This window comes from Miniopterus schreibersii (genome assembly GCF_964146895.1).
Source record: "Miniopterus schreibersii genome assembly, chromosome: X".
NCBI lineage: Eukaryota > Metazoa > Chordata > Mammalia > Chiroptera > Miniopteridae > Miniopterus > Miniopterus schreibersii.
In genome coordinates this window covers 69,167,373-69,180,187 of record NC_138104.1, presented here as the reverse complement: position 1 = coordinate 69,180,187, position 12,815 = coordinate 69,167,373, and the positions used below count along the sequence as shown (strand labels likewise).

General features: G+C 43.4%; 1 protein-coding gene across 2 annotated transcripts in view; it reads left to right on the top strand.

The window, feature by feature from the left end:
• Positions 1–12,815, top strand: part of GAB3 (GRB2 associated binding protein 3) — a 65,838-nt gene that overhangs the window by 33,328 nt on the left and 19,695 nt on the right. For both annotated transcript variants that reach the window (XM_081126050.1, XM_081126049.1), the window contains exon 2: positions 10,522–10,825. In XM_081126050.1, coding sequence (XP_080982176.1) covers positions 10,522–10,825 — 304 coding nt within the window. The remainder of the gene's footprint in view (positions 1–10,521; positions 10,826–12,815) is intronic.

Sequence of the window (12,815 nt, the reverse complement as noted above, 5' to 3'; positions counted from 1 at the left end):
GTGTCTTGGTTTCTAGAGTTCCTTTATTCTGCCTGCAACTTCAGATGCTCTCCAAACTAGGTCTACTTCCAACTTTGCACTTCTCTTCATATGTAATAGTGAGAAATTCTCTGTCAGGCCATTCACATACAACTCGAAAGGTTTTCACAATAGATCCAGGCATTACTGTCCATAGGTTCTTAGCAACATTTTTTTCTCCTTGTTGTCCTCTAATCTGCGGCATCTCCCACAGCCTGACCAACAAGGCCACTGAAAGAGCCGCTCAGAAGACCAACACCTGTAAGCAATCAGAACAATCAGGATCTGAGCACCAAATCCTGGATCTCTGGACACTCTTGGCCAGGACAGAATGGAGCACATCCATAAGTCAGGAGGGGAAGAGGCCCACACAGTTCCTTTTGGCAGGTTAAGTCAAAAGCTGCCATTGCCGAAATGACAGCAGTATTGAAGGATCAAAACCTGGAGCTCCAAGTGCAGCTAGATGGATGTTTTGTTCCCTCAGCCTGAGTTGGAAAGCCTGGCTATGAAGGCAGGTTGCTGACCCATCCTGTGCACATGCGAAGGAAATGATTTCATAGCTTTGGGATTTCACCACTGCAGAGGGGGCAGGGGGCCAATTCCGCTGAAACAAAGGGACAGTAATCACTCTTGCCAGAAAAGCAGTTTAAATCAGAGGTGTCTCTTTACAGCCTCAGAGACTTTCAGGATGTTTCTCAGTTCATTTCAGTGTCTTTAGACAATGGACACAATCCAGACAGGCCACTTCAATTTTATTGGAGTGAATTCTGGAACCCAAGAAGTAAAAAAAAAAACCAACAAAAAACCCCCACAAACTTGCTATAACCCAGCCAGGTTTATTTTACTGTGCACGTAGAAGTGAGTGCAGGAATAAAGTGCTCAAACTTCTAAGTTTTGTCCATTATAAACTTCAGCCTTGGTAGCCTATCTTATTAACTGAAAAGCTCATCCTAGATATGCTTAGCTAATCACTCTTACATTCCACTTTAATCCTGAACAACATGCTGCAGTGTCTGGATAGAGAGTTTGCTGTGTTTGAGTTAAAAGTGTGGTACCAAGCCTTGCCTGATTGCCTAAGGTCCAGCTTAGAGGCTGTGTCTATCTGGTTCACCATCACATCCCCAGCTCCTAGGGCATAAATATATGATGAGTAAATCCTGGTGATTAGGCTTGTTATGAACCCACAAAACTAGTTGTTTCTCAAGAGTAGTGTTTTAAACCTAAATAGGTCTATGATACCATGAAATAATGTGTGGAATTCATTCAACAAGTGTTTACTGAGCAACTATTTTGTGCCAGGTACCACTAGGCCCAGAGAATAAAGTGATCAAGACAGACAAAGCCTCTGCTCCCAAGGAGCTCACATTCTAGTACTGGACCCAGAGGTGAGGAGTGGGGTATATACAAACACTATACCTCAAATAAACAAACAAGAAAGAAAAACACTAGGTATTGAAAGAAGTACGTAGGGAATTAATATAGGGTAATGTGGTACAGAATAACTGGCTGGCCACTTTAATTTGGATGATCTGAGAAGGTCACAATTAAGTTGAGGTCTCAGTGACAAAAAGCTGAGAGCTGAAAGACAGTCAAGCAAAGATCTGGTAAAAGTACATCAAGAAGAAGGAACAAGTAGGTCAAAGACCCTAAGATGGAAATGAGATTTCACATGTTCAAGAACAGCAGAAGACCAGTGTGAAAGAGCAAGAGAAGGGTTTTGATGAAATGGGAGAGATGGGCAGGGCCAATTCATGTGAGACTTTCTAGGCCAGGTTAATGAGTTTGGATGTTATATTATTAAGGCATTAGGAAGCCTTTGGAAGGGAGCAGCATGATCTGATTTATACTTTTAAAAGGCATTTGACTTCTCTAATGAGAATGGATTTATGGGGGTGGGGAGTTGAGAGTGAATGTAGGAAGTTGAGAGACTGTTTCGATTACCCAAGTGAGAGACAATAGTGACTTGGACCAGGGGTGTTGTGTGGGGGTGCATGGAGAAAAATGCATTCATTGATTTGGAATGTTTTGAAAGTAGAGTCAACAGAACTTTATAATGGTTTGGATGTGGAGAGTGGAAGCAGTGGTCACTCCAAGGTTTGGATTTAGAAAATGGGTGGATGGTGGTACCATTTATTGAGATATTATTGGAAGGCTTGAAGAGGAGTAGGTTTAAGGGGCATGAAATCAAGGGTTTAGTTTTGGACACGTTAAGTTTGAGAGACCACTTAAGATGTAAGTGGAGATGTCAGATGGTTGGTTATACGTGCCTGAAGTTTCTGGGAAAGATTTGGGTTAGAAACAATTTTGTAAATCATCATCAAATAGATAGCAGTTAAGGGAAATGAGACTGGATGAGGCCATTAAGCGAGTGTGTGTGTGTGTGTGTGTGCGCGCGCGCGCGTGTGCATGTGCGCACGCACACATGCATGTATGTTTCTGATGAGAGAAGGTCCATGTATTTGATCATGTTCTCTAAGGTGTTCACAACCCACCAAAGGTTAGAAATTCACTGCTGAAATAGTTTACCTTGAGATCGTGGTTTGGAGATAGATGTAGTTCACTACTTCTTTTTTCCCACCCTTGGGCAGTTACCTTTGAAAATGGGGCTGCCTTTACACATGACAATCTGCAGAGACGCATGCCAAAATGCACATTCTTGGGGTCTGGAAGTGAGGTCCAGGAATGTGCATTTTTAGCAGCTCTCTGGGTAATTCTGTACATTTCACCCCAGCTCTTTCTGTGCTTCAGGTTCACTGATGCCTTCTTCAGTGTCTATGTTGTTATGCCTATGCAGTGATTTTTTTTCCATTTCAGATATTGTATATTTTACTTCCACAAGTTCCATTTTGTTCTTACCCAGATCTTCCATTTTTCTCCTAGTTATGTAAGTTTTCCTTTAAATCTCAAACATTGTAATAGGTGTTTTTAAAATCTTGTCTGCTTATTCTATTATCTCTGTCATTTTTAAGTCTCTGTCTATTGACTGATTTTTCTCCTGATTATGAGTCACATTTTCCTGCCTCTTTACATTTTTAGTTATATTTTTGGATGCTTTACATTGTAAATATTATATTGCTGTATGTCTTGGATTTTGTTGTCTTCCCTTAAAAAGGATTGAACTATATTTAGTAACTTTAGGATCAGCTCAATCATTCCAAGGCTGCTTTCTAAGCTTTCTTAGGGCTAATAAGGTATGGCCTTCCTAGAATCTCTGCTGAATGTCTCAGGCTTCTCTTTGCTAGCTGGTCAGAACTCAAATATCTCCCAGCCCTCTGAGCTCCAGCAGTTATTCAGCTTGTGAGTGTTCAGTAGTTGTTTGTTTAATTATTATATTTTTTATTGTTGACAGTATTACAGATGTCTCCCATTTTCTCCCTTTTTGCCCCCCTCCACCCAGCCCTCACCCCACACTAGGCCTTCCCCACCCTGTTGTCTATGTCAGTGGGTTATGCTATGCATATATGTGTGTATGTTATTTGGTTAATCTCTTCCTGTTCCCTCCCACCCTACCCCAGTAGTTGTTTTTGGATTCCCCTCATGGGGTTTCACCCTACACAACTGCATGTTACTATTTAGCCATGGGGGAACTCCTCTGTAGATTTCTGGAGCTCTTCCTTTATATAGCTCCCTCCTCTCTGGTATTTTGCTCTATAAATTTCAGCCACTTCAATTCAGAATCCAGAATTCTGATCTCTGTCTTCTCAACTCTCCAAAATTGCTGTGCTCTGTTTGGGATGCTCTCCCTGCACTACAGTCTTGAAATGTGACTACAGGCTGAAAGCCAGGATGGTCATTGGGCTCCACTCTTTTGTTTTTCTTCTCATACCGACCACAGCCCTGCACTGACTGCCATCCAATGTCTGAAAGCAGTTGTTTCATATATTTGGTCTAGTTTTCTATTGCTTTTATTGGTAGGGGACAAGTTCAGAGCTAGGTACACCAAAGTGGCTAGAAATGAAAGTTCTCCCAGGTGACTCGGGTGCATAATAAAAGTTGGAGAATGTATTGGTTTGCTGGCACTGCTGTAGTCAAGTATCACAAACTGGAAGGCTTAAACAACAGAAATTTATTGTCTCCCAGTTCTGGAGGCTGGAGGTCCAAGATCAATGTGTCGGCAGGGTCTGTTCCTTCTGAGGTCTGTGGGGAAGAATCTGTTCCAGGCCCCTCTCCTTGGTTTGTTGTTAGTTGTCTTCTCTCTGTGTCTCTTCACAATGTCTTCCTTCTGTGCATATCTCTGTCCAAAGTTTTCCTTTTTATAAGGCCACCAGTCATATTGGATTGGGGCCCACTCTAATCTCATTTTAACTTGGTAAAGACCTTATCTCAAAATACAGTCACACTCTGAGGTACTGGGGGTTAGGATTTCAGTGTATGAATTTAGGGGGAACACAATTCAACCTGTAACAGGGGAGTTCAGATTCAAGTCTTAGTCCCTCTTCCGTTAGATACTAAAGTGATAGCAGTTTTCCAAGTGTGCACAGCACCCACCTCAGTCTTGCGGATACTTGCAACTTTGTTTAACTTGGTGGGTCACTCTTGACCAAGGAAAAATCTAGGCAGTATTTGTAAACTGTGAAATCTGCAAGTTGGATTGGTTTAAGAGAGAAAATCACATATCTTTTACTCTCAGAAGGATGAAATTCAATTATTCCTTTAGCAATCCCATAAAAACAAACAAGCCTGTGATCTAGACACACTTTCCTTGGGAGAGTTTATATTTTAGAAATGAGCACAAATACTTTGCCACAAGGTTACAGGATATTGCAGGTATTTGTTGTTGGAGATGATACTGGCGGCGTGGTAATGACTCACCTTGGTGGCTGTGGCAGGGAAAGGTTGATGGGAAACTGATCTTTTGATGTTCAGAGCTGGAAAAGCCCTCAGAGTCCATCAGTGCACAGTGGGGATATGTGGGCTCCAGAAGGGGAGAAGCAGTTTTACCGGGACAAGCCTTGCCTTGTGCCCTGGGGCCCAACAATCTCATTATTATTTTATAAGTTACTTTCAAATTGATAATGTTTTGCTATCCATTTCTCATTGGTTCACTGCAATTATACCATAAGGGAGGCAGGACAAAGTTTATCTTCATTTACAGATGGCAGAACTGAAGTTCACAGCCAGGTCACCCAGAAAATCCAAAGTAGAATCAGAATTCAAATGTGGGTCCTTCGACTTTCAATTCAGCCCCCCCCCCCTCTTTTGTACTCTTTCTCTGAGTCATAATTGTGGATACTTGTTTGCACAATGATTCTGCTTTTTAGAGCCTCTTGGCCCAGGATATGCTCATCTTCACAGTCTTTCCTGAACTGTTTACCTCACCCTTTTCCATCTTGGCTTCCCAAGCTGCTCATGACCAGCTCAGCAGAGAAGGCCCGAGGGAAGAAGGTGGAGTCCAGTGCAGCCGTAGAAGCCAGCAATCCTGCACTTGTAAAATGTAAACATCTCCCAGTCAGAAGAGACAGCAGCCCTCAGGTCTTCATGCTTTCTGTGAGCTTACCATTTCCCTGGCAAGTCAGGACCCTTCTTTCGTGCACAGTGCCTGGCACATAGTAGACAGTAACTTTATTGAATGAATCCTTTAGTATGCCCTGACCACAGGAATTGTTTTAAAATCCTTTTTATCATAAAAGAAAACACATTTTAAAAAATGTATGGCTCAGTAAATTACTATTATGTGAGCCCCCTTCTAACCAGCAACCAGTTGAAAAGTAACTTTGCCACCCACTGCTGAAGCCTCTCCATGTGCCCCATCCTAATTACAACCTCCTCCTTCTCTCCATAACTGTTATTTCTGATATGTCTAGAGACCTCTTCTTTGCCTTTTTTAGGTTTTTATCACTCAAATGAGCATCCTCTAGACACTATAATTTATTCTGGCACATTGAAAATTTTTTGATATATTCTTAAATGTCATTTAAAATCTTTTTAAAAATATATATCTTTATTGATTTCAGAGAGAGGAAGGGAGAGGGAGAGGGAGAGGTAGAAACATCAATGATGAGAGAGTCATTGATCGGCTGCCTCCTGCATGCCCCCTACTGGGGATCGAGCTGGCAACCTGGGCATGTGCCCTGACCCAGAATCGAACTGCCATCTCTTGGATCCTAGGTCGATGTACTTATACTTACTACTTCACTGGGGATAGCAAAATGGTGATATTCTAATTCTATCATTTGTTTTCCTTTATTAGTCAGAATACATTTATAAAAAGGTATTTCCCTTCATCTGCTCAGTGGGATGGCTTATTTGGGCAAGGCAGGATAATGCTCACTTCTTTCCCCTTACCAATTTGCAAGATAATGAGGTGGTTCCCTCAAGTCCTCTGAGGATGACAAATTCTTTTTTCTTTTGTAATATCATGAGAACTCATGGATTTAACCATATTTGATGGATTTCAAGCCACTAAAATGATTATACTTATTAAAGCTCAAATTGTTACATCTTTATCCAATGGAAACTTCTTCAGGTTAGCTCCTGTGTCCTTTAAAAAAAAAAAATGTTCTTATTGATTTTAGAGAGAGAGGAAGAGAGAGGGATAGAGAAATAAAAACATCAATGAGAGAGAGTCATTGATCGGCTGCCCCCTGCATGCCCCCTACTGGGGATCGAGCTCCCAACCCAGGCATGTTCCCTGACCAGGAATCGAATCAATGACCTCATGGTGCATGTGATGACGCTCAACCACTTAGCCACACCACCTGGGTTCCTGTGTCTTTTTTTTTTTTTTTTTTTTAATATATATTGATTTTAGAGAGAGGAAAGGAGACGGAGAGAGAGAGATAGAAATATCAATGAGAGAGTCATTGATCGGCTGCATCCTGCACACCCCCGACTGGGGATCAAGCCCACAACCCGGGCATGTGCCCTAACCGGGAATCGAACCCTGATCTCCTGGATCCTAGGCCGATGCTCAACTGCTGAGCCACGCCCGGCTGGGCTTGTGTCCTTTCCATGTTACCCTTCATATTGGATAACTTCCTTGTGGAACTGTTTCACTGGAAAGAGCTTCACCTTGGTGCTGGATGACTGCTTTTAGGGGTCTTTGTCACACATCTCCCACTTGCAAAAGCCTATAAGCCTGATGGAACAGGACTGAACATAGCCTCTGGTTCCACCTACTTAACAAAGAGTTCCAAGAATTTCTGCTTTTGCATGATGACAACTGTTAGGTAGAGATTTAAATACCTGAGGGAGACTGATGAGTTTGCCTGATTTAGCATGAAAATTATGCTACATCTTATTCAAGTTCATGGGTGACTTTTTCCCCTTTCTGCTCTCCTGTTTGCCTCCCAGCTCTGCTGAACCACCTGCACCTACACATGCTGCTTCCTCAGCCCTTCAGTCTTAGCTTAGCCATCATTTCCTCTGGAAGCTTCCCTAGACCCACCAATCTAATAGAGATGTCTCTCTTGTGTCTTACCATAGCATTTTGGCTTTCCTTTATCATAACACTTATCTCACTGACAGCAATTGTCTGTTTATCCATCTGACCACTTCCTTGATGCCCACAAGACTGTGAGTGGCAGGGCCTGTGGCTTGTTCACCTCCATTTTCTCAGTTTTTGTACAGTGTCCAGCCTGTTAACAGATACTTATTGAACAAATGAGTGAAAACCAAACGTGTCCATGTCATTCTGTTTGCACGCGCACCGCTCCTGGTTGACGCCCCTACTAGTGCACCCATTTCATATTTCTAACCCCCTCCTCTTCATGTATCCTTACCAAAGTGGCCTTTGGAAGGTTTAGGGTAGCCCAGGCTCCCTATGAAAGCTTTCCTTAGCAGGCATACGTGACATTCTTTCATCTCCAAGGCCCCTTTCTTGGGCCCACATTGTCACAGGGAACACCAGGACGAGGCCTTAGTTTCCTGTTTGCTTCAGTCACTGCCAGAAGCCCAAGTTTCCCGCCTCCCTCGCTCCAAACTTCACAAGGACACTTGAGCTCCTTTCCTCATGTTTAGTGTCTCCACTGCATTCAACACCGTGTTTTTGCAACAGGAATTTATTGAAGCAATAATTTTTCTCTCCCTCCTGGATTACTCCCATGAGCACACAAACATGCTGTTATTTCTCCCATCTTAAAAATAAGAACTTAATCACACTGCTCTGTCCCTCTTCTGAGTGGCCAAGCATCTCTTCGGAGCTTTACACTATCTGTAAAGGCAGAACCAAGCCAGGGCTCACCTGCCAGGCACTGTTTTCCCCTCCCTGTCCCAACCTGACATGGAGCAACTGCCCTCCTTCTGATGGCTGCCCCTGCTATGGGCTCAAAGGGGCTTTTGATTTTGAGGCATAATTGCAGGTCCTTTGTGCCAATTGGCCTTCCCCTCTGCAGTGTTCTATCAGATTCTCTGCTGCCTCAGAACTTATGTTCGCTGGGCAGGGAGGGAGCTGAGGACACTCCAAACGGTGGCTTTTCCTTTCTCCCTGGCCTCTTGGTCAAAGCTGGTGGGCTTGTAAATGTGTCAGGCATAAATGAAGCTAGAGATATAAAAGACTTCCTGTCCCAGTGGTCACCATGCCTCCTGGCAGAACCCCACACTTCCTGCTGTCACACATGCCATTGCACAGGAGAGCAAACCACAAAGCTATAAATCTCTCCACTTGCATTTGCCCACTGCAACATTGAGCCTCTCCAATGGAAGAAAGCCCCCGCTGTCAACCCATCAGCCTGTTACCCTTGTCTGTGCTCAGTTCTCTCCAGCAGAAAGCAAGCACATGCTGTCCACAGGGGCTGGTCAGATGGCATGCACCGAGTAAAGGGCACCTAAATGTAAAAGATAGGGCACTTGAGGAGAGTCCTCATTTTTTTTTTTTTTTAAATATATCTTTATTGATTTCAGAGAGGAAGAGAGAGGGAGAGAGAGAGAAACATCAACGATGAGAGAGTCATTGATCGGCTGCTTCCTGCACCCCCCGACTGGGGATCAAGCCCACAACCTGGGCATGGGCCCTGATCGGGAATCGAACCTTGATCTCCTAGATCCTAGGTCGATGCTCAACCGCTGAGCCACACCCAGCCAGGCGAGTCCTCGTTTCTTTCTCCCTGCCTCCAGGAGGCAGCAGGGAAGTTTACAGATACTGAGGACTCCTTAGAATCATGCGACTATGGTCACTTGCAAATACCTCTTTCCCCATGCCTTATACCCAAAACGGTAGCTATCCTTTTATCTGTTGGGATTTGCACGTCTTCTGGGTACTGTCTGCAGCAAACATTCTAGGTCAAGGCTGAGTGGGGAGCCAAGGAGGCTTAAGTCCTCCTCAGTAGATCCAGTGGCATGCCAAACAGTCTGCCATTATCTCAGCACTGGTTTCTTTGTAGCATCATTTTCTTTTGTTTTTTGAGCATGGACTAAGCTTTGCCCATCATCTTACCTCAAGATTGATTCTTTGTAAGATTTTTATTGCACTAAGGAAAGCATCTTTCAATTGCTGCAGTGTTTCTCAACAGGGCACTGATAGTTTCAAGCCAGACAATTCTTGTTCCACTCCAACCCCAGCCTTCATGACAAGCAAAACACATTTATTTGCAGATGTGCTGTAAGGCATCTCGATCCCTGGTTGAGAAACACTGTGATTTAGGTGGGGGTAATACATATGTCTTCTATCTTTAAAAAATAATCCCTTGACCCCAGAGATCTCTGCTTTACAGTCAGACATCTCTAAAGATTTGGCTGCACAACCCCCTCTACTTTTTTACTTCACATTAATTACTGATCCTTTCACCCTGACTTGAGTTCAAATCCACTCCTACAGCAGCTTAGTGCTGTATGGCCTTGGGCACATTAGTTAATTTCTCATTTTTTTTTTTTCATACATAAAATGGACATAAAATAGTTATGTTTCCTATAGGATAGTTTTGGAGATTAAAATGGATTGTGGTAAAACACATAGAAAATGGTTTTCTCACATAAGAAATGTAACTAGCAACATGTTACTTAATTCTCTTAGAATTCTACTTGTATTTTAATCATCTTGGGGGTTTTATAGAAAGACAGTCATCAACTTCAGATAATGGTAATCCTTTCTCCTCTCCAACGTATATGATTTTTCTAGTTGAGCAATTCTCTAGAAGTTAAATAACAATGTTAGATGATACTGAGAATGATGGGCACTTATGATTTGCATATGATTTTAATATGTGATATTGGCTTTGGGATTGAGATAAATAGTGATAAGAAAGCTTCCTTCTTGTTCTTCATTACTAAGGTTTTTTTTAAAAGCCTGAGTATAAATGGATTTGTATTACATGTCTTTGCTGCCTTGATTGCATAATTCTGGTCCTTCCATCTGTGGGTGTGAATCCTATTACTACACTCCCTCAAAGCAGATTTGAAGATGGTGCACTAGTCCTTTAATCCAAAATGGAGTGGACTTTGCGTTTCTTCGTTACAATGGCTGGTTTACTTCTTTTTGCTGTCTTTGTCACGAAATAGGCTCTTGGCAGAGTCTGAGAAGCAAGAGCAATTGGTCCAGTAACTCCTTGTTGAATTGCCTCTCTGCAGGCCTGGCGCAAGCGCTGGTTTGTCCTCCGGCGGGGCCGCATGAGTGGCAACCCTGACGTCTTGGAGTACTACAGGAACAAACACTCGAGCAAGCCCATTCGTGTGATCGACCTCAGCGAGTGTGCCGTGTGGAAGCATGCGGGCCCTGGTTTTGTCCGGAAGGAATTTCAGAATAATTTCGTGTTCATTGTTAAGACTACTTCTCGTACATTCTATCTGGTGGCCAAGACCGAAGAAGAGATGCAGGTGTGGGTACACAGCATCAGTCAGGTGTGCAACCTCGGTCACCTGGAGGACGGTGCAGGTGAGAACAGAGTCAGGGTTCCTGTGTGCTAAAGGGGTGGCCTGGGATGCTGCATGTGCACTGGAGGGCTACTGTGGGAAAACCGTTCAAGGCGCCATGCCCACCTCCTTTGAGGGGGTTTTGGCAGGCTAACATATCAGAACTGTTCCCACCCACCAAATACAGTACCAGAAATTTCTCTTTCACCTGGTTTTAGACTCCAGGTCCAAATGTACCACACACTGAGCAGTATAGGCAACTTCAGTGGCTGCGAAGCCACTCTGTGCCTTTGCTCTCATAAGCCACATAGAATGCATTCAGTGAAGGTAAAACGTGGGTGAGGACATCCTGTAGGGCTCTGATTTTCCCCATGCTGCTGCTGCTGATTTTCTAGAAATATTATCACTGTCTTTCAAAAATTCGTGGAACTCCAGCTTTTCTGTTACCTATTGTATTGCTTAGGATTAGACGGTAGAAAGACAAAATTTAGATACTTATTATAGGCAGGGAAGAATTCCTCATATCTCCAATTGGCTCAAGGTCTCTGCAAGCGAAATTAGCTCCAAGTTTGCCCCGGGCCATTTCTGGGCAGTGGAAGCTAATGACTCATGAGGCTCTTTCTCCTCCCTTTCTCGCTCTCACTCTCACTCTCTCTTTCATACACACACACACACTCTCTCTCTCTGCCTTTTCTATGTAATATACCAGGTATAATGCACTTAGGATTACAATTCACTCCCTTTCATGGATTTTGTGTTGAGCAGCATGCCCTGATCTTCAAACCATGGAACGTTCAATCTGATTTCTTGTACCCTTAGTCTGGTAGACAAAACCTTACTCCTAAATTCTGTGGTCAACAGTTGCTTCAACATTTCCAGTTACCAAGTGTTTATCATTGGCCACTGAAATATCTACATTAAACGCTAGGTGGTGGTGGAGAGTCAGAGTTGCATCTCCACCACCAGCATGTGAGAGAGTTTCCTGAGGACAATCTCCCCCCCCCCCCCCCCCACGAACCAGGGAAGCTTATGAAGTGAAGCTATTCAGTCACATTGTTGAGCTTTGACAGCACTCAAATAAAAGGAAATGAAGTGATGGCGAGTTCTTTATCCTTGCTACAGCAGATGAAGCTTATTAACCAAGTGGCAGTGAATGTACCGTGGCTGGGTTCTCACATGGCGAACAGGCAGAGCCTCCCTGACCAACTCCTTCGGCCTTGCCGCTCACTCATCATTACCCTGGTCCCTACCTACCTTCAGCCCAAACTAGATATATGTTTGTGTATCATGTTATGTTTCCTCTGTTTTAGGATAATCCAGGAATTATCCTAAAACCTAGATACATATAACATGTTTCCTAATTTCCAGAGAGGAACAGGAATGAGTAAGGCACCAGGCAGGAAATGGAAAGCTCTGGCATGAAGTTGGAGGAAGCCAGAAACCCCCTATGATCTCTTTTATTCCCTGTATCTCCCCTTAGTTTTTAAAAGAGTGTACGGGAAGAGTCCTCTTCATCTGAAAACCACACCCAAAGGGCTTTCGGTGGCTTTTCACACATAGTGTTTGGTTCTGCCTCCAGCAGCCATAGGTAGTCAGCACATTGTGCAGGCTGTGGCCAGAAACTTTGTTAAATGCTTTTGCATATTAGCTCGTCTTATCCTAGACCGATTCTGTGGCATATGTACTATTCTCTGCTTTACAGAGAAGGAAACTTGGAGCAGGAAGGTAACTTGCCCATGTTCACAACAGCCAGATAGTAGAGCCTGGACTTGAACCCAGGCAGTTCTGAGCTACTCTGACTCAGGAATTCTGAACTCCTGCCAACTTGGTTCAAAGGGGAAATAAAAGCAGACTTTTCATTGGGAGCTTCTGAATGTTATGCTCCTTGAGAAATGTGGGCTTTACTAGCCATCACAACACCCCATTTTTCCCTTCCTTTTCCTTCTACGTCATTAACAGTCAATTGTTAATGGTATTCTTTATTTATGTGTTACTTGTCTGTCTCCTCTGGT